The sequence below is a fragment of the Oncorhynchus mykiss genome, chromosome 10 (assembly GCF_013265735.2).
Source record: "Oncorhynchus mykiss isolate Arlee chromosome 10, USDA_OmykA_1.1, whole genome shotgun sequence".
NCBI lineage: Eukaryota > Metazoa > Chordata > Actinopteri > Salmoniformes > Salmonidae > Oncorhynchus > Oncorhynchus mykiss.
The window spans coordinates 45,499,347-45,527,017 of NC_048574.1; the positions used below are offsets into that span (position 1 = coordinate 45,499,347).

At 43.3% G+C, this 27,671-nt stretch overlaps 1 protein-coding gene across 7 annotated transcripts in view; it reads left to right on the plus strand.

Moving 5' to 3' along the window:
- The window catches only part of LOC110534036 (disks large homolog 4), an 89,771-nt gene that overhangs the window by 39,687 nt on the left and 22,413 nt on the right, over positions 1-27,671 (plus strand). For 4 of the 7 annotated variants that reach the window (XM_036990435.1, XM_036990433.1, XM_036990431.1 and 1 more), the window contains exon 3: positions 6,583-6,639. The exons of 2 other annotated variants lie outside the window; for them this stretch is intronic. In XM_036990435.1, the coding sequence (XP_036846330.1) occupies positions 6,583-6,639 (57 nt within the window). Of the gene's footprint in view, positions 1-6,582; positions 6,640-12,241; positions 13,257-27,671 lie in introns of those variants that run through there. One more of the 7 variants, XM_036990437.1, reaches the window with a different exon arrangement.

A 27,671-nucleotide genomic window follows, 5' to 3' on the forward strand; every position in this document is an offset into this window, starting at 1 on the left:
GTTCTGTGGTGGTTGCTGCTGCAGCAGAGAGAGAGAGACTTTCACAGTAAGAAGTTCACTACCTAACATCTACAATATCAATAAATATTTGAAGTACAGTTTTAGGACAAAAAAATATGTGTTTGCTGGGATGTTCATCAGTCCAAATGAAAGATACTCAGCCTATGTAAGCTATAAGAATTCTTTAGAGTCGAAAATAAGTCAAAGTTGTCCAAAAGGAAGCAGTCACAATGGAAACAATTGACATCATAGAGATATATAGAGGACTCATCTTTGTATCTGTGCTACTATGGCGTCTGTGACAGCACGAGCAGGCAGCGCCATTGAGGCTATTTCCAACTACTCTACCAACTGAGCTACAGAGGACCACCATGTGGGTAGTGGACAAGTACACACTTCAGGAAAAAGTGTAGAGAATTGAGATGCATAGCCAGCAGAGGGGGCTCCAACCAGGCCAAACATTGACATCTATTTGACCAAACCATAGATGTCTATAATGTGCTATTCTGTGTTCTTCTGTACTGTGCTCTACTGTACTATACTGTATAGAGTGAGGCAGGTAGCCTAGCAGTTAACAGCATTGGGCCAGTAAAGGAAATCCCCGAGCCGACTAGGTAAAAAATATGCCAATGTGCCCTTGAGCAAGGCACTTAACACGAATCGCTCCTGTATGTCGCTCTGGATAAGAGCTTCTGCTAAATGACTCAAATTTAAATGTGCTGTACTGTACTCGAGTTTACTCTACTTGAGTTTCTTACAATTGAAGAAAGGGTCCCTGGACTATTGCCTTGACCTTGTCATGGTTTCAACTCACTGCGTCTGGATCTGCATCTTGGGACCAATGTCCTGGTATTAATCTTGGTCTTGGCTCCAAACCATAGGCTACCCAATTTGAAGAAGACAAAGCTCTCTGATCATTGGCTGATCACTCCCAACCCATAGGAATCCCCACCCAGTTGACTACTTTCAAATGATGGAAGCCCTCAATGGCAATAGCTATACTTAAACGAGTTGTACCCATACAGAGTCCTCTATTTATGATTGACACTTGACACCGAAATGCCTGTTATTTTTGCCAAAATAATGATAGGTGTTTAAACATCTGACAACATAATTGATTAGATGCATAAGTCATTCAATCAATCAACAGATTTCAGATTCATAAAGTCAACACTGAACATTTTACAGAGAACAATAGAGAGGATGTTTATCTTACTTCAATTGTAAGGTTTAGAAAATCAGGTTAAAAGTCATGTTTTTACAATTTTGTTCATTTGGTATGCAAATACAATTTATTAAATGAATCTGTAATAGGTTCATCAAAACGATCACTACTGTGCGTTATTCTCTCTTTATTGCAACTTTGTCACAGTTTCAGTAGTTTCACAGTGTTAGTTTCACACATTTAGTGGGGTGGTAAGCAATTCAGGTAAAATGTCAAATATGCAACACAAAATATGTGTGTGTGTATTATATGACATGTGTTGGAAGACTTGTGCTGGACGTTTGGGAGGAATAGGTCATAAATAACTTTGAACACCCAATGTGCACCACTTCTGTTCAATGACCCATATGCACAGACACGAGCACACACATGTATACACACCCAGATGATATTTTCGTTGTCGAAGGGATACCAGGCACCTTTCTCTCTGATCTATACAGAATCGTCTATTTCTATCACTCGACATCCTTTTCCTGTCCTTCTCTCCCTCGGTGCGTTCTCTCTCGGGAAACATGCATTCACATCCGTCTATGCTTCTGTGACCGACGTTCACAGTGTGCCAGTGTGCCTCAGTCCATCTGTGTGCTGGATTTCTTTTTTGTGTACTCTGACGTGACGTGATATGATATGTGATATAATATAATCCGCCTTTTCCTGGACTTATTTGTGATCCAGTAGGCAGGAGGGGAGAGTCAAGGACCGTGAAAAAAACGATCGCAAACCGTATCAAAGTTGCTTGAGAGAAAGATCATTAGGACTTCACTGAGAATGTCTACGATGTCACATTTGGACCTTTGCGATATTGACGTCAGCGAAACATCCTCAGCCCAGTTGAATTGTCCTACACTCCCTGTCCACGGGGCCTAAGGGGACTTGATGTCTCTTCTTTCTTTTCTTTTTCTTTTTACTTCTCTGTATATGCTGCTCGTATCAAACGCCCCTCCGTGGGACTGTCTGGTTAGTATAGATTTAGGCTGGATTAGATTATCACTGATTCAGGTTGTGGTCTTGCCGATAATGCGCCACCTGCATTTGTGTTGTTCGGGACAAATCAAATCCAATAACCTTTGATTGGTCCCGTACACATATTTTGTAGATGTTATTGCGGGGTTATAGGGAAACGCTTATGTTTCTAGCTCCAACAGTCCAGGGTCTTACCTAACAATAGAAAACGACTACACGCCAATCGCACAAAAATAATAAAAGAAAGGTATGAAGATATAAATATCAGAACGAGCAATGTCAGAGTGAGGAATATAAATACATATGTATGTGATGTTGTACAGTATGTAGACATTATGGACAGTATATGAATAGAAAAGGTGTGTACAGCAGTAGTTAAAGTGCATTCGGAAAGTATTCAGACCCCTTCCCTTTTTCCACATTTTGTTACTTTACAGCCTTATTCTAAAATTGATTGAGTACATTTGTTTCCCTCATCAATCTACACACAACACCCCAAAAATGACAAAGTGAAAAGTAGGTTTTTAGAATTCTTTGCAAAAGTATTACAAATAAAAAGTATTCAGACCCTTTGCTATGAGACTCAGTATTGAGCTCAGGTGCATCCTGTTTCCATTGTTTACCCGTGAGATGTTTCTACAACTTGGAGTCCACCTGTGGTAAATTCAATTGATTGGACATGATTTGGAAAGGCACACACCTGTCTATATAAGGTCCCTCAGTGACAGTGCATGTCAGAGCAAAAACCAAGCCATGAGGTCGAAGGAATTGTCCGTAGAGCTCCGAGACAGGATTGTGTCGAGGCACAGAACTGGTGAAGGGTACCAAAAAATGTCTGCAGCATTGAATGTCCCCAAGAACACAGTGGCCTTCATCATTCTTAAATGGAAGAAGTTTGGAACCACCAAGACTCTTCTTAGAGCTGGCCGCCCAGCCAAACTGAGCAATCGGGGGAGGAGGGCCTTGGTCAAAGAGGTGACCAAGAACCTGATGATCACTCTGACAGAGCTCCAGAGTTCTTCTGTGGCGATGGGAGACCTTCCAGAAGGACAACCTTCTCCGCAGCACTCCACCAATCAGGTCTTTATGGTAGAGTGGCCAGACGGAAGCCACTCCTCAGTAAAAGGCACATGACAGCCCACTTGGAGTTTGCCAAAAGGCACTTAAAGGACTCTCAGACCATGAGCAACAAGGTTCTCTGGTCTGATGAAACCAAGATTGAACTCTTTGGCCTGAATGCCAAGCGTCATGTCTGTAGGAAACCTGGCACCATCCCTACGGTGAAGCATGGTGGTGGCAGCATCATGCTGTAGGAATGTTTTTCAGCGGCAGGGACTGGGAGACTAGTCGGGATTGAGGGAAAGATGAATGGAGAAAAGTACAGAGAGATTCTTGATGAAAACCTGCTCCAGAGCACCCAGAACCTCAGACTTGGGTGAAGGTTCACCTTCCAACAGGACAACGACCCTAAGAAAACAGCCAAGACAATGCAGGATTGGCTTCGGGACAAGTCTCTGAATGTCCTTGAGTGGCCTAGTCAGAGCGCGGACTTGAACCCGATCGAGTATCTTTGGAGAGACCTGAAAATAGCTTTGCAACAATGCTCTCCATACAACCTGACAGAACTTGAGAGGATCTGCAGAATGGGTGAATCTCCCCAAATACAGGTGTGCCAAGCTTGTAGCATCATTTCCAAGACTCGAGGCTATAATCACTGCCAAAGGTGCTTCAACAAAGTACTGAGTAAAGGGTCTGAATACGTATGTAAATGTAATATTTCAGTTTTAGATTTTTTTTATACATTTGCAAAAGTATATTTAAAAAAAATGTATTTGCTTTGTCATTATGGAGTATTGTGTGTAGATTGATGAGGAACACATTTTTTCAAATACATTTTAGAATCAGGCTGTAACGTAACAACATGTGGAAAAGCACCGTATTTAGGATGAGCCTTGACTAGAATACAGCATATGCAAATGAAGTGGGTAAACAATATGTAAACTTTCTTAAATTGACCAGTGTTCAATGATGATTTACAGTGACTTCTGAAAATATTCACACCCCTTGACTTACAGCCTCAGTTCAAAATGGACTAAATAAAAACAATTCTCACCCATCTTCACACAATAACAACATAATGACAAATTGAAAACATGTTTTTAAACATTTGTGCACATTTCTTGAAAATGAAATACAGAAATATATAATTTACATAAGTATTCACACCCTAATCAATTCTTTGTATAAGCATATTTGGCAGCAATTACAGAGTCTGTCTGGATCTGGTCTCTAAGAGCTTTCTAAACCTGGATTGTACAACATTTGCCCATTATTCTTTTCAATATTCTTCAAGCTCTGTCACATTTGTTGTTGATCATTGCTAGACATCCATTTTCAGGTCATGCCATTGATTTTCAAGTAGATTTAAGTCAGGTTTTCCTCTTGGTCTTTGCCAGTGCTTAACTCCATTCCATTTAATTTTTATCCTAAAAAACTCCCCAGGCCCTAAACGATTACAATCATATCCATAACATGATGCAGACACCACTATGCCTGAAAATATGGAGAGTGGTACTTAGTAATGTGTTGTATTGGATTTGCCCCAAACATAACACTTTGTGTTCGGGACAAAAAGTTAATTGCTTTGCCACATTTTTTGCAGTTTTACTGCAAACAAGATGCATGTTTTGGGATATTTTTATTCTGTACAGGCTTCCTTCTTTTCACTCTGTCAATTAGGTTACCATTGTGGAGTAACTAAAATCAGCAACTACATCCATTTTCTCCTATCACAGCCATTCGACTCTCTAACTGTTTTAAAGTGACCATTGGCCTCGTGAAATCCCTGACTGGTTTCTATCCTCTCCGGAAACTGAATTAGGAAGGGCGCGTGTGATTTTGTAGTGACTGGGTGTATTGATACACCATCCAAAGTGTAATTAATAACTTCATCATGCTCAAAGGGATATTCAATGTCTGCTTTTCATCTACCAATAGGTGCCCTTCTTTACGAAGCATTGGAAAACCTCCTTGGTCTTTGTCATTGAATCTGTGTTAGAAATTCACTGCTCGACTGAGGGACCTTATAGATAATTCTATGTGTGGGGTACAGAGATGAGGTAGTCATTAAAAAAATGATGTTAAACATGCAACTTATGTGAGTATGTGAGTTGTTAAGCACATTTTTACTCCTGAACTTGTTTAGGCTTGCCATAACGAAGGGGTTGAATACTTATTGACTCAAGACATTTCAGCTATACTTTTATATATATATATATATATATATATATATGAAGAAAATCAAGGGGTGTGAATACTTTCTGAGGGCACCAGTCTCTATGGTGCAGGGTTGAGCACCGGGTGATAGCTGGCTAGTAACAGTAACTGAAGTTCAGGGCAGTGTACTGGGCGGAGGCCTGCTAGTAATGATTATTTAACAGTCTTTTGGCCTGGAGATAGAAGCTGTTTTTCAGTCTCTCGGTCCCAGCTTTGATGCACCTGTTCTGTCGCTGCCTTCAAGATGGTAGCGGGGTGGACAGGCCGTGGCTCGGGTGGCTGAGGTCCTTGATGATCTTCTTGGCCTTCCTGTGACACCGGGGGCACAAAGTTGTGCAGGTGCGAGGTTACTGCACCTGCACCACTTTGGAATACTGCCCTACTTTGTTGCCTCCACTTTGAGACTGTTAGATCCGTTATCACGGTCTCATTTGCCCCCTCATGTGTTAAGAAAGAGGAACAGCAACTCAATTTCTGCACTGGAGAAACTGAATTGACTTCAGGCGAAATGTTCCGTTTGTTGACATCAAAAACAATGTTTATTTTAAAATGGATAACTCCGGTCCTAGTTGCTGATTGGACGAGGAGAGATCAAGCCGTTATACAGTTTAGAATCTGGAATGCTACACCCCATGGCAGGAATAATGATGGTGACTGCAGGTTTTTTGTGTTTTTATTGAATATTGTTTTTGCACAAAACCTGATTGCATTTCCACGTCCATGTCCCGATTCCATTCTTGTTTCTCGCCTTCTTATCGCCTGGCTTTCCCTCTCTTTCCTACCACTCTGCCTTGTTTGAACAAACAATACTAACCCCCTTCTATTCCAGTTGAATAATTGTATAATCCTTTCTTTGTTTACTTACGTCACTCCTCCTCTTCCTGGTTTGGGGTTGGGCACTTCTCTCTGTATGTTCACCTGCCTACCACTCTGCAATATAACCTCTCAGTGTATTGCCTTAATATTACTCACCTCCCATTTATACTATTTTATCCCGACTCGCTTTCTTTGCTGTGCTAATACCGATTCCTCTCAGTTCACCCCCTTCCTTGTTTCTTACTTCCTCACCAGTAGTTACCCCTCCTCTTTACCCTTTACCCTCCTCTGTTGTTTTGCAGCCGGTGTTGATGTCGTCAGGCCACAATCCTATGTACACCTCTGCTGTTTCCACACTGGTAAGAGCACAGCACCTCCTGATGCTCACAGCACTTCTGTTCTGTCCTCACCATCATCATCATCATCATCATCATCATCATCGCAGTGGCTTTCTTTACATCTTTACTTGTCATGTATTGTGACATCATTTTGAGTCCTACAAGTCGAGCTTGGTTATATTATCGCAGTTTATCACAGTCTGTTGCAATAATGAGGTCATCTTTCGCTGTGGTCATAGTGCTCATCTGTGACATGTGAGCAGGAGTTAGACTACTAGAATGTACATTAACCTTGAGATGAGGGTCCAGAGGTCAGCCATGTTGGGCAGGGAGTTATTCAACCATGGTTTGCCAGCGCTGTGTTAAGATATTGTGTAAAACCATGACTGTGAAGAATGTATCTGCACTGTATGTATGTTAATTAGCTAGCCAGCCAGTTTTGAGGGAATGATTCCATTCATTTTTCACATTAACTGCCAGTATGCAAACATTCCATTTCAACAATGAAGTCAATCCACAACCAAACACTGGCTGGAATCAGTTGATGATAGGACTTAAACAAGTTGTGAATGCAAAAAGTACTGCTATTGTATCAGATAATAGCACTGACAGCTTTTCCAAGAAAAATACATCTCTTTACATATATTTTAGAGGCTATTCATACAGAAAATTGTTATAAAACCTGTATAAACTGTATTTATAATTATATTACTCTATTTTAGGTTGACTATAATTGCATTACACAATTTCTGATAGCTCATATGCCGTACTTTTATTTTCCTGCATAAGTAAAAGCAGGAAATGCATCCCCTATGCCTCTACTGTCATTCATTAAATTAGACTGGTTTTGGATTTCTCCCTGACCAAGATGTCTGCCATTTTTACCCCATTATGGAACTTTGTGGGCATATGACATATCCCCTCTAGTAATGTAATAGGATCTATATTGTATGTGATGTGGTCATAATGTGGTCATGCTCATGCAGAACCATCATCTGGACTGGTCGTTCTCACATTGCAGATGATGTTTTTTGCTACAGAGCGATGTTACATCTTCTGCAGTATCCACTTAGCTAATGTCTGTGTATTTTTTTATGTGTGAAGTTTCACTCTGTTCTGAATCCAGGTGAAAAACGTGTGATAAGCTCCTAATATTGTTATTTTGTGGTGAAAAGCAGGTTCTGACTAGAGGGAGTACAGCTACGACCGGAAGTGACGTTTTCGTAGCAGGTTAGGGTAATTTACTCAGCAGGTTAGGATAATTCACGTGGCAGGTTAGGAGACTTAGGATAAGGTTGAGAAAATGTTTAGGGTTAGTTAAAGCTCTCTCCTAACCTGCTACGAAAAGTAACTTCCAGTCGTAGCTGCACTCCCTCTAGTCCCAACCTGAGAAGCATTGGCTGCCTAGTCTATTTGACTGGCTGATTTCCAAGGTCAGTTGTGATATTGTGTCAATGATCTATCTACATGATATGGAAATTTGGATAATCCTTCTGTGAAGTACTGTATATTTCAAAGGATCTTTCGGCCAGGGCACCAAGGATTGACTGTGGCCAGGAGGGGGCAGTGTTTAACTGTGGAATTATCATCTCTTTTTTTATAACCTTGAAAAGGTGACCATGCTGCATAAACAGTGATGCATATGTTTAATGATGAGTTGAGTTGTGATGAGTTGTTGTGAACAAATTGAAGTTGCTGTTGGACCATTATTCTGGCATTGAGGCGTTCAGTTACTGTTCGATTGAACGTTAGAATTGGCAAAACAAGTTACCTAAGAGTTACCTAAGCGACTTTGCTGATGCCAGACTAGACATTATATGGTAAACGTAAGGTGGCAAGTTGGAATCTAATCACGGACAACTTTAGCATTTTAGCTAATTGCCAAATTTTCAACTACTTACTACTTTTGAGCTACTTTGCAACTACCTAGCATGTTAGCTAACCCTTCCCTCTAACCCTAACCCTAGCCCTAAACTCAACCCTTTAACCAAACTCCTAAACTTAACGCTAACCTTAAACCTAACCCCTAACCTCTAGCCTAGCTAACATTAGCCACCTAGCTAGAATTCGTAACATATCATATACAAAAGTTTGATGGCCATCCATAAATGAATACATACCATACAAAACGTAACATATCATACTAAATGGAGTGTCTTGGATTTACATACAAAATAATATGAAATGCTTGGAGACCAGCTCGGGCACGCCGGTTCCAGTAGCTCAGAAATGGCCGGCGGCCTGTGCTTTTCACGCACTATAGTGTCTAGAGTTTTCCAGAGAATGGTACAACAAACAAAAAACATTGAGAAGTCCTACAGCTCGTTGTAGAGAGGTCGAAAGAGAATGGCAGGAATTGTGCAAGCGAACGGGCAGGCCACAATCAGGCAAATAACGGCGCAGTACAACAGTGGCGTGCAGAACGGCATCTCGGAACACACAACTCATCGGTCCTTGTCACGGATGGGCTATTGCAGCAGACAACCACACCGGGTTCCAGTCCTATCAGCAAAAAACAAGAAGTAGAGGCTCCAGTGTGCACGCGATCACCAACACAGGACAATTGAGGAGTGGAAAAATATTGCCTGGTCTGACGAGTCCCAGTTCCTGTTGCGTCATGCTGACGGCAGAGTCAGGATTTGGCGTCCATGGCCCCATCCTGCCAGGTGTCAACGGTACAGGCTGGTAGTGGTGGTGTAATGGTGTGGGGAACGTTAAGTCCCTTAATAACAATTGAGCAATGTTTCCATGCCCGAATAATTCAGGCTGTTCTGGGGCAAAGAGGGGTCCGACCTGGTACTAGATGGTGTACATAATAAACTGGCCACTGAGTGTATATGCAGCTCATTAGAAATGCAGAAGGCAGGAAGGGTGAGGAGGGAGCAAGGAAAAAAAGCTTTTAACACATTTATCCCCATATGGCGTGTGTGTGTGTGTGTGTGTGTGTGTGTGTGTGTGTGTGTGTGTGTGTGTGTGTGTGTGTGTGTGTGTGTGTGTGTGTGTGTGTCTGTCTGTCAATATGGGCTGGGGTGTGATGCTGCATTGTGTAGAGTGCGCCTTAGGGATTCACCTCCCCAGACAGTCAGCAGTGATCCAATAAATTCTATCTCCCCAACAAACGTACACCCGCACCCACACACTCTTGCCTCTGCATTGACAGGAAGACATTGATGTAGTTTTATAGGCAGATGGCAGCAGTTGTGGTGTCGTTGGCTGCTAGGTGCTTAAATGTGCCAAGTTTGCAAACAACACTGAGGACTCCTGCCCTATTCTGCACTGTTCTTATGCTTTATGGGTAGGATCGCCTCAGGAAGCACTGCAGTGGGTTGGCATGGCAACAGGAGATGGCCCTGCCCTTACAAAAAAAATAACGTGAAAAAAAAACACGTGGTTTTTGGACACGTGAACATATCGCAAAAAAAAACGTTATTCTCCTCACAAGTGAAAGGTGGTGTTAACACGTGAACTCTAAATGTAATACGTGTGAAAATATGGTTACACGTCAAATTTAAGATCAACATGTCAAACCGCAAATTTGACGTGTTTTTGTAAGGATGCTGGCTTAACCCTCCTCCTCAGTTATGGAGATGACGGCACCAGCGTCACGGTGCTTTGGCTTGGAGCCCTTAAGACTGTTTTCAGCCTGAGATCTAAATCAGGTCTGAATTAGGTCTAAATTAGACCTGTTTATGATAGGGCCTTCTGACAGGAATTTGACGGATTGGCTTTCAGCGCCAATCCAATGGGGGTGTTTTTGTTTTATTAACCCTTCTTCAGACATGATTATATTGATCCTTATTACCCAATACTACTCCCCCCATCCACTGCACTACACTGAACATTAGCCTACTTTACTCACTACACTATACTGTTCTATCATTCAACTGCTCCCCCGCCCTCTGCTCAGCATCCTCCCTCTCTCCCTCGCCTCCCATGTACTGTATGCTATTAGAGTTCAGTCGTTTGACCCTCAGATTAACTGCCATGTTTGGGTTACAGTAAAGTAACCCAGTCATTTATTTCTGCAGGAATTCAATTAAAAATGTTCTCTAGTGTATTCCACCGGGGCCCTGCATTCTCCCTATTCCCTGCCTCTCTCCTCCCCTCCCTCTTTCTCTCTGCACTCCTCTCTGTATCTGACTTGGATATTCATTTTCTCCATCTTCCTTACTTTTCTTTAATAAATGTTTAACGGCGTCCCTGCAGCTCCAATGTAATTACTGTGCAGGAGCAGCTCGGGTCTACTGGGGAGGGGAGAGGAGAGAGCAGAGGAAGGCAAAGACGATGCGCGCTAGAAGAGGAGAGAATCGTCAGCATTAGATAGAGGAGAGGGGGGGATCGTAGTGGGAGGGAGAGTAGAGAGTAGAGTGGGCCCTGTAATTGGAAGTGAGAGAAAATGAGGTAAGAGGGGGAGAAAGGTATTGTATTTACCAAAGCGAGGCTGTCAGCTCTGCATGTTCTTACATAACTCTTGTGTGTGTGTGCTTGTGTGTGTGAAAGCGTGTACTTGTGCATATATACTGAGTGTACAAGACATTAGAAACACCTTCTTAACCTTCCACTCTACAAGGTGTATAAAGCGTTTCACAGGGATGTTGGCCCATGTTGTCTCCAATGCTTCCCACAGTTGTGTCAAGTTGTCTGGATGTCTGTTGAGTGTGAAAAACAAAGCAGCGTTGCAGTTCTTGACTCATTCCGGTGAAGCCTGGCACCTACTACCGTAGCCCGATCAAAGGCCCTTAAATCCTTTGTCTTGCCCACTCACCCTCTGAATGGCACACACACACAATGACTATGTCAGCTTTGCATGTCCTTACATAACTCCCATGTGTACTGTGTGTGTGAGTGTGTGCGCTTGTGTGTGTGTGTGTGTGTGTGCGTGCACTTACTTAGTGCTCCATCTCTGTCCTGTGTTGCTGTCCATGGTGCTTACTTTATTGACTGCAGCAGAGTGGGGAGGAAGTGTGGAGGGAAGGGGAGGACACAGACATGAGAGAGAGAGAGAGAGAGAGAGAGAGAGAGAGAACGAGAGAGAGAGAGAGAGAGAGAGAGAGAGAGAGAGAGAGAGAGAGAGAGAGAGAGAGAGAGAGAGAGAGAGAGAGAGAGAGAGAATATTGAATTAAACGTTAAAGATGTGACAGCCCTGTAGAGTCGGACAAGCTTGGAAGTGGAGCACTGTCAAACTCAGCTCAGACAGACAGACAGACTGGTGCTGCCTGCTAGAGAGGACTAGCTCATCGGAAGGCTGCATGTCGGCCGTACATACTGCACTGCATTGGGATAACACTGTGTAAATCGCTAGGATGATCGAGTGGGTTGCTACTATGCCATGTTTAGTTGATGAGTGGTGCAGATTGTGCTTTGAGCAGACCACGGGGATATTAAACATGTATGACCAATCATATTGCAGTGTGTTTCACTTTAGATTAAAATGTCAATTTAGGTTTATCACCGCTTGTGCCATAGTCCCCAGCCCAACCCCAGTTCTACCCTCTTCAAACATCGACACCACTAACACAATCAACACCCATCCCCCGCCATCATAATTGCCATAAAACTTTCCCACTTCCCCTTCCCCGGGGTGGGAGGGGGTGCAGCAGCCGCTGCAGCAGCATAAACTGTATCTCAGTGAGCACAGGACAAGGGTAAAGAGACAGGGGATATTCGCTCAGGAGAGAGAGACTACAGCAGGCTGTTGTAAAGCAGAGGATGGAGCTCGAAGGGAGACACCGGTCGCGCTCCTCAGAATAAAGAATAACCCGTTTTAGATCAGAACGAGATATCCAGATGACGAATGTGTTTTTAGCTTGTTTTCCCAAATTAGATGCAGCCATATTCAGTTCGATCTGAATGGCAAATACGTAGCCCGGTCGTAGGCTTGGCTATTTTGACAGCTGTTCAAAATAGCGCTATTGCTCATATTTGAACAGTAGGTTAATTATCAGACCGACAGGTAGGCTATACAATCCCACCCAAACCGCCGTGTTGAGGATTCCTCTAATGACCGACTCCACACTTGGATTACACAGCAGAGCAGGGGGTGGAAGGAACATTGTCGCCGGAGTCCAAACTCTATTCCGCCTCTCCAGAGTTATTTTGGTACCCAGACCGGGACTGTGGTACCCCCGGATTTAAAAGTGTTTGTCTGGTTTTGAATGTAAAGCTATCTGCCTTCCCAGCCCAATGCTTGATATCAGGGGTATTGTTGACATTTTTGTCTTTCTATTGTTGAAGTAGGATGGCCTAATTCTGCATTAGTTGAAAGTGCATGTTTAGTATGAGGTTATTTTAAAAGTATTTTTCACTTACATCGAGATATTCCCAGGCTATACCGATATTCCTAGTAATGTTGTCATGTGGCAGACAAACTGCCTTGATATAATATGGGTTTATGAATTTGTCATGTTTTTTTGAGAGGAAACGCCCCTTGAGAGCACCTCCTCTCTTCTCTCTCTGCCACCCACTTATCCGGCTCGTCCATCATTTTGGGAGGTGAACGGTGTTTGTTAGGATCCCCACGGCGGCTCAGTGTTCAGCACTCAGGCAGGATGTTCGTCTCCGTGTGGTATGCCAAAAAAATGGGCCGGCGGTTCATCAACAACGTCCGGAAAGCCAAGAAGCATCCGCATCATATAATGGTAGGCACCAATTAGAAGTGGTTGTTGACTGACTGGTCTGATGATAGATTTGTCAGATACAGCTATGTCATGTTGATATTTGGTATGGTTTCGGTGGTTCCCTATGGATTTTGAAAATGGGAATGTATCTGATGTTATCTAAATGAAAAATGGAGATTTGTGTTGTTTCTATGGAAATAGATATGAAAGATCGGTTTGTGTATTGTAATATTGAACATAGGCATCCATTTAAATTTGTGCTGCACCTTGAGTGAAGGCTTATTCCGAAGCATCTTTAGATAAACTGCTTTATGGAGTCAAAAAACTGAATTGGTATGGTCATATGGTCCATGTCTGTTCCAGCACTTGTAAGTCGGACTCTCATCAAAAGCTTTGTTTGGTTACCAGTTTATCAGGATGGTCAACTCTCTGTCCAGAATGTCAAATGGAAACGCTTATGCTGGCCAGATAGGGAGAAATTACAAACTCTATTTCTTGAGTGAGACTTTTCTCAATTCAGTGGATGGTTTCTTTCATGGATTCGTTAAACATTTGCTAATATTGGCACTTACAAACATAACGCTTGGATTTCTGGATTGAGGATATAGCAGCCACACATTTGGCCTCTGAGAAATGCGTGAATCACAGACCCAATAATGTGGTAAAATCTTCCTTTGTGGCTCCTCTTTGTACGCTGTAGCGTAGCCCGTGTCTGTGTATGTGTGGGAGTATATTGTGCTCAAAACTCTCTGACCAAATCCTTTGAGTCCCTTCTGTTGTAACAAAGTGATGCTACGCATTTGTCATTTACAGCTTCAGTGTGCAGGGAAAGTGTAGGAGGCCCTTATCTCGCTCTCGCTCTCCCTCTCTCTTAAACACAAACACATGCAGCATTACACACATGTGGCACACCCTATGGCTTTTCTGTGGGAGTGCATTTGAGGTTTTAATAAAGAATGGTGTGTGAGATATCAAATAAAATGGTATTTGTCACATGTGCCTAATAGAACAGGTGTAGACTTTACTGTGAAATGCTTGCTTATTAGCCCTTCCCAACGATGCAGAGTATATATAAAAAAATCAAATATAGCAACAAGAATGAAGCTATATACAGGGAGTCCCAGTACCAGATCAATGTGCAGGGTACAAGGTATTTGAGGTAGATATGTACATAAAGGCAGAGTAATGTGACTAGATAAGAAAACAAATACAAATAAAGACCAGAGTAGCAGCAGTGTGCGTGTGCGTGTGTGTGTGTGTGTGTGCGTGTGCGTGTGCGTGTGCGTGAATGTGTGTGGGTTTTGTGTGTATAGTGCGTATATACTGTATATTATTGTGAGTGTGCATAGAGTCAGTGCAAGATAGGGTCAATGCAGATACTCCGGGTAACCATTTAATGAACAATTTAATGGTCTTATGGCTATTTAGAAGTCTTATGGCTTGGGGATAGAAGCTTACTCCGGTATCGTTTGCTGGAAGGTAGCAAAGTGAACAGTGGCTCGGGCGGCTGAAGTCTTTGACAATGTTTCAGGCCTTCCTCTGACACCGCCTGATATAGAGGTCCTGGGAGACAGGGAGGTTGGCCCAGTGATGTACTGGGCCGTCCGCCCCACCCTCTGTAGCGTTTTGCGGTTGAGGGCGATGCATTTGCCATACCAAGCAGTGATGCAGGCTTGCAGCCAGTCAAGATGCTCTCGATGGTGCAGCTGTATATGACAAACCTTTTCAGCCTCCTGAGGGGTATGAGGAGACTGTGTGGGTGTGGGTGGACTATGTTAAGTCCTTAGTGATGTGGATACCAAGAAACTTGAAGCTCTTGGCCTGCTCCACTACAGCCCCGTAGATGTGGATGGGGGCATACTCTCCTCTATTTCTCCTGTAGTCCTTGATCAGCTCCTTGGTTTTACTGACATTGAGGGAGAAGTTGTTGTCCTGGCACCACACTGCCAAGTCTCTGACCTCCTTCCTGTAGGCTGTCTCATTACTGTCAGTGATCTATCAACATCGTGTAGTCAGCAAACTTGATCTATTGGGTCATGCAATCGTGGGTGAACAGGGAGTTCAGGAGGGGACTAAGCACACACCCCTGAGGGGCCCCCCTGTTGAGGGTCAGCGTGGCGGAGGTGTTGTTGCCTACCCTCCCCACCTGGGGCTGCCCATCAGGACCTCCAGGATCCAGTTGCAGAGGGAGTTGTTCAGTCCCAGGATCCTGAGCTATGTGATGAGCTTTGAGGGGACTATGGTGTTGAGCTGTTGTCTATGAATAGCATTCTCACATAGTTATTTCCCCTCTTGTCCAGGTGGGAGAGAGCAGTGTAAAGTGCAATTGAGATTGCGTCATCTGTGGATCTGTTGGGGCGGTATGTGAATTGGAGTGGGTCCAGGGTGTCTGGGATGATGGTGTTGATGGCCAGCCTTTCAAAGCACTTCATAATTAAAGATGTGAGTGCTACACGGCGATAGTTCTTTAGGCAGGTAACCTTGGAGTTCTTGGGAACAGGGACAATTGTGGTCAGTTTGAAACATGTTGGGATTACCGACTTGGACAATGGGGGATTGAAATTGACCATGAAGACACTTGCCAGCTGGTCTGCGCATGCTCTGAGAACGCACCCTGGTGTTCTGTCTGGCGAGTGTTAACCTGTTTAAAAGTTTAACTCACATCGGCTACGCAGAGCGAGATCGCACAGTCATCCGGAACAACAGGGGCTTTCATGCAGGACTTTGTTGTTTTCCTCAAAGTGAGCATAAACGGCATTTAGATCGTTTGGGAGTTCTGCATCACTGGGAATCTCATGGCTGGGTTTCCCTTTGTAATTCGTTATCCTTTGTAATTCGTTGTCTGCAAGCCCTGCCACATTCTACAGATGTATGCTAATATGCTGGTGTGTGAATGATGTCCCATCCAGATAAACCCCTGTAACATCCCCATTGCATGCACACACACTGCGCACACACTTTTCACGCACGCACGCACTCACACACACACACACACACTCACACACACACGTATGGATCTGCTGCCATTGCCTCCCTTCCCCCACATATACAGTATCTCTCCCTCCTTCGTCCCCCCTCCTCTCCTCCTGTCCTTCCTTCATTGGAGCTGTGCTGCCTTCAGGTCAGGGCCAGTCTGGAGTGTGCTGGCCTTTTCTGTTCCTGTCTCTGCTCCTGGTATCGCTCCCTATCTCACTCAGCATCTGTTTACCCCGCTTTCTCCCTTAAACAGAGTACACATTTAGACACAGCAGCTACAGAAATAGAAACCAATCTGTAGTTGCCTGACTGACTGCGCAATCAGTGCTGTTTTGGAAGATTAAAACACTCCAATAAAAATGTCTGATTGTTGCTACTCACGCGAGTCCCTTTATGTCTCTAGATTGCAATATGAAGGGTGAAGCAGTGAAAGAGGAAGCAGTCAAACGACCAGAGGATTGTGATTGATGTTATGGGTGATAGTGTAGGTGTGGGTAGTGGGTATGTGTGTGTTAGTAGATCTTGTTGGCATAGCTTTTAGGTTAATTGTGGTTAATGTTGTCCTGACTGACTGAAGCCATTTGATAAGCTGCTTTGTGTTCTGCCAGATGAATTGTTGAGTGTATATCGGGGGCACGCTGTTATGACACTTCTTGTGTTAACTTGCGTGGACACACATTGCTTATAACACAGCATGCAACATACAGCTATCCTACTCGACATATGTTAGGCTTTTTCTTTCCTGAAAATGAAGTCTGACAGAGGCTAGGGCCTGTTACCTGAATTCGCCTGTAAGATCCCTATTATAGGTATGTCTTATGTGTCTTCATTTGAAACAACACATATTCATTTTCTCTAAAAGCTCTGTAGTCTTGAAGACACTATCTGCTGACAGCATTGTTCTGAAATTTTTCTTGGCTGTTTCCAACTGCTACATTGGCATACACTAAATATTACAAAAGTATGTGGGAACGCCTTCAAATTAGTGGATTAGACTATTTCAGCCACACCCGTTGCTGACCGGTGTATGAAATCGAGCAACAACGGCTCGAAGTGGTAGACCACACAAGCTCACAGAACGGGACCGCCGAGTGCTGAAGCGCGTAGCGCATACAAATCCTCTGTCCTCGGTTGCGACACTCACCACCGAGTTCCAAACTCCCTCTGGAAGCAACGTCAGCACAAGAGCCAAGCGTCGGCTGGAGTGGTGTAAATCTCGCCGCCATTGGACTCTGGAGCAGTGGAAACGCAAACTCTGCAGGGATGTATCACGCTTCACCATCTGGCAGTCCGGCGGACTAATCTGGGTGTGGCTGATGCCAGGAGAACGCTACCTATCCCAATGCATAGTGCCCACTGTAAAGTTTGGTGGTGGAGGAATAATTGTCTGTTTTTCATGGTTCGGGCTAGGCCCCTTAGTTCCAGTGAAGGGAAATCTTAACGCTAGAGCATGCAATAACATTCTAGACGATACTTTGCTTCCAACTTTGTGGCAACAGTTTGGGGAAGGCCCTTCCCTGTTTCAGCATAATAATGCCCCCGTGCACAAAGCGAGGTCCATACAGAAATGGTTTCTCGAGATCGGTGTGGAAGAACCCGGCCTGCACAAAACCCTGACCTGATCCTGTAGTGTATAGTGTTTTAAAAAGGATCTTTCTGCTTCCTGCTGTCAGTACAGACATGCTCTCTAGTGCCAATTGATCCGGAGGAGAGGGATGATAGATTTGTGGCTGGAGCAGAAACAAAATGAAGGCTTTGTTTAAGGTGTAGCAGCCATCGATCGCTTTCTTAATGAACACACAAAAAGTACCACTCCACCGCTCCGTTTATTCTACCTTCCCTCCCAGCTCTCTCTCGATCATTCTCTCTCGCTCTCATTCTCTCTCTCCCACCACTGTCTTTCTCTGTGCTCCCTTGTTGAGGCCTGGTGAAAGCCTGCTGGTCAGCATATTTAGGCTAGCTGTGCATTCATATTTCAGCACTCTCTGAGGCCCGACTCCGATTTGATGTTAAAACATTTCAACTCTAGGGAGGTAGTGATCTTGTCTGCCGGTGAACTACCTTTAACCTCTGCCTCTCCAGCAGACTGATTGACATAACACTGGCTGTCACTCCTCATCACCTAAACCTGCACACTGGAGCCATCCCTCCTCCTCTTCCATAGCAGCATGTGTATACGTCAACAGTACACTCTCGCAGGGCAGGGCAGGGCAGGGCAGGGCAAGACAGACAGACAGACAGACAGACAGACAGACAGACAGACAGCAATAAATGAACCACCTTACTTTAGGAAACAAATATATTTGCATGTTGATGTATATAGGGCTCGAGCTCTGTCTTTTTCTGTCTCTCTCTCTCTCTCTTCTCAATGGCTCCAGGGTATCGTGAGTCTAGAAATCAAGCAATTACATCACGCTCCTTCAGCCCCTTATCTGTCCTCGCAGTCACACTCCCCTCCATGGCTCTCCATCCTTTCTCATGGCTCTCAGCGTTTTTGTCATTTGCCCTCACCCCTTGTCCTCTGGTGATTACTGCTGCTTGTTTAGACCCTGTCAGCGGAGTGTGCTGGTGTAGTGGGCAGTAATACATGTGTATATACTGTATTGATGATTTTCTACATCCCTCACGTGCAACTCGTAATAAGGCTAAGCAATTAGCCTATTGACATGTTTCTCTAACTCTATAAAGATAATTAGCCACATGCAGGAGGCTTGAATGGTTTCACATTTAAAAAATATATTTTTTAAAATTTTATTTTATTTATTTAACCAGGCAAGTCAGTTAAGAACAAATTCTTTTTTTCAATGACGGCCTAGGAACAGCGGGTTAACTGCCTGTTCAGGGGCAGAACGACAGATTTGTACCTTGTCAGGCATACATGTTAATGTAGGCAACACTGACATTAACAAAGCCTTATTCGAGGCATATAGATTCTAAGGTTAACTTACAAGAGGAAAGAGGAGAGGAGCCTAGCAAATGAGAATTGATCATCAACTTTCCTCCATGGCTGGAAACAGGGTAAGAGAGAGAACGAAGGCATGTGATTACATTTATAACATCTGAAGGTGTATCACAATTCCAGTGAGTCAGACGTTTACATACACTGAGTTGACTGTGCCTTTTAACAGGTTGGAAAAGACCAGAAAACGATGTCATGGCTTTAGAAGCTTCTGAAAAGGCTAATTGACATAATTTGAGTCAATTGGAGGTGTACCTGTGGATGTATTTCAAGACCTACCTTCAAACTCAATGCCTCTTTTCTTGACATCATGGGAAAATCAAAAGAAATCATCCAAAACCTCATAAAACATGTTTTAGACCTCCACAAGTCTAGTTCATCCTTGGGATCAATTTCCAAACGCCTGAAGGTACCACGTTCATCTGTACAAACAATAATATGCAAGAATAAACACCATGGGACCATGCAGCCGTCACACCGCTCAGGAAGGAGACACTGCTAGAGACGAACTTACTTGAGTGTGAAAAGTGCAAATCAATCCCAGAACAGCAGCAAAGGAGCTTGTGAAGATGCTGGAGGAAACAGGTACAAAAGTATCTATATCCACAGTAAAACGAGTCCTATATCGACATAGTAAAGAAAAGAGGTAAGTTAGGAAAGAAGCTGAGGTAGGAAAATGACGTGGATGTATTGAAACAACATCTCAAGACATCAGTCAGGAAGATAAAGCTTGGTTGAAAATAGGTCTTCCAAATGGACAATGACCCCAAACATACTTCCAAAGTTGTGGCAATATGGCTTAAGGACAACAAAGTCAAGGTATTGAAGTGGCCATCACAAAGCCCTGATCTCAGTCCTTTATAACATTTGTGGGCAGAACTGGAAAAGCGTGTGCGAGCAAGGAGGCCTACAAACCTGACTCAGTTACACCAGTTCTGTCAGGACGAATGGGCCAAAATTCACCCAATCTATTGTGGGAAGCTTGTGGAAGGCTACCCGAAATATTTGACCCAAGTTCAACAATTTAAAGGCAATGCTACCAAATACTAATTGAGTGTTTGTAAACTTCTGACCCACTGGGAATGTGATGCAATAAATAAAAGCTGAAATAAATCATTCTCTCTACTATTATTCTGACATTTCACATTCTTAAAATAAAGTGGTGATCCTAACTTGACCTACGACTGTCAGGAATTGTGAAAAACTGAGTTTAAATGTATTTGGCTAAGGTGTATGTGAACTTCCGACTTCAACTGTAGATAGCATCAGAGTTATCCTCAGTGGTCAAGTTTCAGAGAGATACCAGACATGGATAATATAGTATTATTCTATCACATTCAAGAGTCAGTCCTCTGAATACTGTAACAGAGAGAAACATTTCGGCCCCTCAGAGTGGGGAAGGGCTGACTAGTCCTTTGTCGTTGTCCTCTGCCTTCCCAACTCCAGGTGTCAGAGAGCTCATACATTAGGGCCGAGCCTACACTGGGTTGGATCTTATCATGCATTCCTATGGGGAGGATAGTGTAATATCAGGATCAATATTCTGGTTGGCTGTGATTTTTATCCAGAGGTTCAAGTTAGTGGCTAGGGTCAAGGTTCGTGGTTTGATATCGGAGAAGGGGAGACAGGTTATGCCAGGGGATTCCGTTTATCAGTGAAGGTTTAGGGGTGGCCCGGAAATTAGAGAGGAGGATAGGGTAACCGCCTCTAAGGCACGGAGATGGGAAAGCTGAGTAGGTGGCATAGAAATGGAAGTGGGCGACTGCTAAATCCACTGAATCCTGGCAACTCCAGCCTCCCACTCCCTGACAAAGCACAAGGAGGGAGTCGCCTGTCAAAACCCCCTGCAGGAGAAATGTGTGCACTGGGGGTTGTGCACTGACTGCAAAGTGTATGTTTCTTAGCCTAGATAGAGTGCCTATAGAAAATCTACACCCCCTTGAACGTTTTTCACATTTTGCAGCCTTAAAAATTGTATCTAAAAAGGGATTCAATTCCTTTTTGTCCCCTACATATACAGTGGGGCAAAAAAGTATTTAGTCAGCCACCAATTGTGCAAGTTCTCCCACTTAAAAAGATGAGAGAGGCCTGTAATTTTCATCATAGGTACACTTCAACTATGACAGACAAAATGAGAAGAAAATCCAGAAAATCACATTGTAGGATTTTTAATGAATTTATTTGCAAATTATGGTGGAAAATAAGTATTTGGTCACCTACAAACAAGCAAGATTTCTGGCTCTCACAGACCTGTAACTTCTTCTTTAAGAGGCTCCTCTGCCCTCCACTCATTAAGTGTATTAATGGCACCTGTTTGAACTTGTTATCAGTATAAAAGACACCTCTCCACAACCTCAAACAGTCACACTCCAAACTCCACTATGGCCAAGACCAAAGATCTGTCAAAGGACACCAGAAACAAAATTGTAGACCTGCACCAGGCTGGGAAGACTGAATCTGCAATAGGTAAGCAGCTTGGTTTGAAGAAATCAACTGTGGGAGCAATTATTAGGAAATGGAAGACATACAAGACCACTGATAATCTCCCTCGATCTGGGGCTCCACGCAAGATCTCATACCGTGGGGTCAAAATGATCACAAGAACGGTGAGCAAAAATCCCAGAACCACACGGGGGGACCTAGTGAATGACCTGCAGAGAGCTGGGACCAAAGTAACAAAGCCTACCATCAGTAACGCACTACGCCACCAGGGACTCAAATCCTGCAGTGCCAGACGTGTCCCCCTGCTTAAGCCAGTACATGTCCAGGCCCGTCTGAAGTTTGCTAGAGAGCATTTGGATGATCCAGAAGAAGATTGGGAGAATGTCATATGGTCAGATGAAACCAAAATATAACTTTTTGGTAAAAACTCAACTCGTCGTGTTTGGAGGACAAAGAATGCTGAGTTGCATCCAAAGAACACCATACCTACTGTGAAGCATGGGGGTGGAAACATCATGCTTTGGGGCTGTTTTTCTGCAAAGGGACCAGGACGACTGATCCGTGTAAAGGAAAGAATGAATGCGGCCATGTATCGGTGAAAACCTCCTTCCATCAGCAAGGGCATTGAAGATGAAACGTGGCTGGGTCTTTCAGCATGACAATGATCCCAAACACACCGCCCGGACAACGGAGGCGTGGCTTCGTAAGAAGCATTTCAAGGTCCTGGAGTGGCCTAGCCAGTCTCCAGATCTCAACCCCATAGAAAATCTTAGGAGGGAGTTGAAAGTCCGTGTTGCCCAGCAACAGCCCCAAAACATCACTGCTCTAGAGGAGATCTGCATGGAGGAATGGGCCAAAATATCAGCAACAGTGTGTGAAAACCTTGTGAAGACTTACAGAAAACGTTTGACCTCTGTCATTGCCAAGAAAGGGTATATAACAAAGTATTGAGATACATTTTTGTTATTGACCAAATACTTATTTTCCACCATAATTTGCAAATAAATTCATTAAAAATCCTACAATGTGATTTTCTGGATTTTTTTTCTCATTTTGTCTGTCATAGTTGAAGTGTATCTATGTTGAAAATTACAGGCCTCTCTCCTCATTTTAAGTGGGAGAACTTGCACAATTGGTGGCTGACTAAATACTTTTTTGCCCCACTGTATACACAACCTACTCCACATTTTCAAAGTGAGAATGAATTCAAATGTCAAAATTTAAGAAAAGAAAAAAATGTAAATATCATAGTTGGATGTCTCCACCCCTCCACCCCACTTGGTGGAAGCACCTTTGGCAGCCAGTCCAGCTGTGAATCATTTGGAATAAGAGTCTACCAATTTTGCACAACTCTTAAGGCAACATATATCCATTGTTTTTGTCAAAATGCTGGGAATCATTGATGGATAGCGATATTTAAATGTTGTCTCTGATTTTCAAAGTATTCAGACCCCTTCTATTTTTCCACATTTTGTTACGTTACAGACTTATACACACAATACCCCATAATGACAAAGTGAAAACATGTTTTTAGAAATGTGTGCGAATGTATTTAACATAAAAAAAATTGAATACCTTATTTACATAAGTATTCAGACCCTTTTCTATGAGACTTGAAATTGAGCTCAGGTGCATCCTGTTTCCATTGATCATCCCTGAGATGTTTCTACTAGATTGGAGTCCACCTGTGGTACATTCAATTGATTGGACATGATTTGGAAAGGCACGCAACTATATAAGATCCCACAGTTGACAGTGCATGTCAGAGCAAAAATGGAAGAAGTTTGGAACCACGAATACTCTTCCAAGCCACTCATTGGTAAAAGGCACATGACATCCTGCTTGGAGTTTGCCAAAAGGCACCTAAAGGACCAGACCATGAGAAACAAGATTCTATGGTTTGATGAAACCAAGATTGAACTCTTTGGCCTGAATGTCAAGCGTCACGTCTGAAGGAAACCTGGCACCATCCACCACAGGTGGACTTCTCAGATAGAGTTCAGTGTCAAATCAGAGGGCCTGTTGTCCGGACCTCTGGCAGTCTCACAGGGTTCAATTCTTGGGCTGACTCTTTTCTTTGTATACATCAATGATGTCGCTCTTGCTGCTGGTGATTATTTGATCCACCTCTACGCAGACGACACCATTCTGTATACATCTGGCCCTTCTTTGGACACTGTGTTAACAAACCTCCAAACAAGCTTCAATGCCATACAACACTCCTTCCGTGGCCTCCAACTGCTTTTAAATGCTAGTGAAACTAAATGCATGCTCTTCAACCGATTACTGCCCCCGCCCGCCCGCCCGACTATCATCACTACTCTGGACGGTTCTGACTTAGAATATATTGACAACTACAAATACCTAGGTGTCTGGTTAGACTGTAAACTCTCCTTCCAGACTCATATTAAGCATCTCCAATCCAATATTAATCTTAATCTATTATCTAATATTATCTAGAATCGGCTTCCTATTTCGCAACAAAGCCTCCTTAACTCATGCTACCAAACATACCCTCGTAAAACTGACTATCCTACCGATCCTTGACCCAAATAAATGCTTTACAGTGTTCAAGTAACTTACACATCTCAACATCAACAGTTCAGAGGAGACTGTGAATCAGGCCTTCATGGTTGAATTGCTGCAAAGAAACCACTATTAAATGACATCAATAATAAGAGACTTGCTTAGGCCAAGAAACACAAGCAATGGACATTGGACCGGTAGAAATGTGTCCTTTGGTCTGGAGTCCAAATTTGAGATTTTTGGTTCCAACCGCCGTGTCTTTGTGAGACTCGGTGTGGGTGAACGGATGATCCCTGCATGTGTATTTCCTACCGTAAAGCATGGAGGAGGAGGTGTTATGGTGTGGGGGTGCTTTGCTGGTAAATTCAAGACACACTTAACCAGCATGGCTACCACAGTATTCTGCAGCGATACACCATCCCATCTGGATCTGGATGGCGTATCCCACACACCTCCAGGCAGTGTAAGGGCTATTTTACCAAGAAGGAGAGTGATGGAGTGCTGCATCAGATGACCTGGCCTCCACAATCACCCAACCTCAACCCAATTGAGATGGTTTGGGATGAGTCAGACCGCAGAGTGAAGGAAAAGCAGCCAACAAGTGCTCAGCATATGTGGGAACTCCTTCAAGACTGTTGGAAAGCATTCCAGGTGAAGCTGGTTGAGAGAATGCCAAGAGTGTGCAATGCTGTCATCAGGGCTAAAGGTGGCTATTTGAAGAATCTCAAATATAAAATACATTTTGATTTGTTTAACACTTTTTTGGTTACTACATGATTCTATATGTGTTATTTCATAGTTTTGATGTCTTCACTATTATTCTACAATGTAGAAAATAGTCAAAATTAAGAAAAGCCCTTGAATGAGTAGGTGTTCTAAAACATTTTACCAGTAAGTATATGCCGATGTTTCAAACAATGAAGTCACTGAAACCCTTAACAAGGAGTTACAGTCAGTTTTGGAATGGGTGGCCAGTAATAAACTGGTCCTGAACATGTCTAAAACTAAGAGCATTGTATTTGGTACAAATCATTCCCTAAGCTCTAGACCTCAGCTGAATCTGGTAATGAATGATGTGGCTGTTGAACAAGTTGAGGAGACTAAATTACTTGGTGTTACCTTAGATTGTAAACTGTCATGGCCAAAACATATATATATTCAATGGTTGTAAAGATGGGAAGAGGCATGTCAATAATAAAGAGATGCTCTGCTTTTTTGACACCACACTTCAAAAAGCAAGTCCTGCATTCTCTCGTTTGTCCAGTCATGTGGTCAAGTGCTGTGAAGAAAGATGTAGTTAAGCTGCAGCTGGCCCAGAACAGAGCGGTACGTCTTGCTCTTCATTGTAATCAGAAGGCTGATAGAAATACTATGCATGTCAGTCTCTCTTGGCTAAGAGTTGAGGAGCGACTGACTGCATCACTTCTTTTTTTATATGAGAAACATTAATATGTTGAACGTTCCAAGTTGTTTATATAATCAACTTACACACAGCTCTGACACACACTTACCGAACCAGACTTGCCACCAGGGGTCTTTTCACTGTCCCCAAATCCAGAACAAATTCAAGAAAGCGTACAGTGTTATATAGAGTCGTTATTGCGTGGAACTCCTTTCCGTCTCATATTGCTCAAATGAACAGCAAACCTGATTTTCAAATAGCAGATAAAGCAACACCTCACGGCACAACGCCTCTCCCCTATTTGACCTAGATATTGCTTTCGCAACAGCTAATGGGGATCCTAATAAAATACCAAATAACAAGCAAATTTAAGTCAGGACTGAGACTAAACCCCTCAGGAACACTCAACACCTTTTGGAAAGCCGTTCTGGTGTGTCTTTGTCATTAAAATGTTTTTAATTGTCTCGCTGAAACTCTTTCCCAGGGTTAGGTTTACAGAAGACTGAGGCGGGGTTTCCTATAACTTTTTTTATTTTTATTAGGGTGCACATTTTGGTTTTTCCCCGAGCACTACACTGCTGATTCAAATAAACCAACTCATCATCAAGCTTTGTTTATTTGAATCAGCCAGGACTGAGTTTGTGAAACCCTGGTCTAGAGTGTATAGTTTGTGTGGTCTGTAACTTACTGCTTGGATATTAATTAATGGATTTGTGGGTTTTGAGTGGTTTAGCAGCTTGGTTTTGAGGTTGTGAACCTGGAACTGAGGTAAGGGAGAGGTTTTATAACACCTACACTCCAATAGACTCTCAAAGCATCTGTCTGCCATGAGATATGAGCCTTCGTGGTTATTTTTATTCCTGCCCTCCTCTCTCTATCTTCTCTTGCTCCTCTCTCTCTCTCTCTCTCTCTCTCTCTCTCTCTGACAGCAATGAATTAAGAGCCTAACGAGCTGCATTAATGAGTCTGTTCGGGGGGGAGGGGTGGGCTCTGCAGAGAGAAGTTTTCTGTCAGGTCAGATGTGCTGTCTTTAGGTAAAAATGAAGAGAGAAAGACGAAGGAGAGGAGAGAGCCCGAGTGAGTGTAGGACTGTAGCCCCGTAGGAACACAAACCTGGGTTTCTGGCTGAGGTCCAAGTGGTCCAGGTGAAGATGACATCATGCCTCAGGCGTCCTCTGCACTGTCAGTAAGAGTGCGTCTCAGCTGAATGACTCATCACCATACAGATAGATTACCATGCACAAAAGCGAGATGGAAGGGAGACTTCTACTCCAGATGGGAAATGACACAGCTAATGACTATATATTTTGATCTGCTCTCAAGTACCTCTGTTCGTGAATGTATATTCTCTACGTCATAACATATTGTGTTTGTCTAACCCCATACTTACAGCACAGGTAAGCAAAAATCATATCAAAGTTGATTTGTCACATGCGACGAATACAACAGATGTGGACCTTACCATGAAATGCTTACTTACAAGCCCTTAACCAACAATGTAAATAGTCCGGTGGCCATTTGATTAATTGTTCAGCAGTCTTATGGCTTGGGGGTAGAAGCTGTTAAGGAGCCTTTTGGTCCTAGATTTTACTCTCCGGTACTGCTTGGCATGTGGTAGCAGAGAAAACAGTCTATGACTTGGGTGACTGGAGTCTCTGACAATGTTATGGGCCTTCCTCTGACACCGCCTATTATATAAGTCCTATAGACAGTTTATGCTAATCATCATTTTCCCATAGAAGGGGCTCCCGAGTGGCGCAGTGGTCTAAGGCACTGCATCTCAGTGCTAGAGGCGTCTCTACAGACGCTGGTGCGATTCCAGGCTGTATCACAACCGGTCGTGAGTGGGAGTCCCATAGGGCGGCACACAATTGGCCCAGCATCATGCGGGTTAGGGTTTGACCGGGGTAGGCTGTCATTGTAAATAAGAATTTGTGCTTAACTGACTTGCCTGGTTAAATAAATCAAATTAAAGCAAGTGCTCCCATAGGAATATTTCTGGAAAGTACAGAGCAATGTCCATGAAATGCCTAACAGTTCAATGTTCAACCGACATGTAGCTGTCAAGAGTTAATTTAAGAGCCAATTCATGCAGTGATGCTTCAGATTACGTAATAGACGTAGTGGAAAT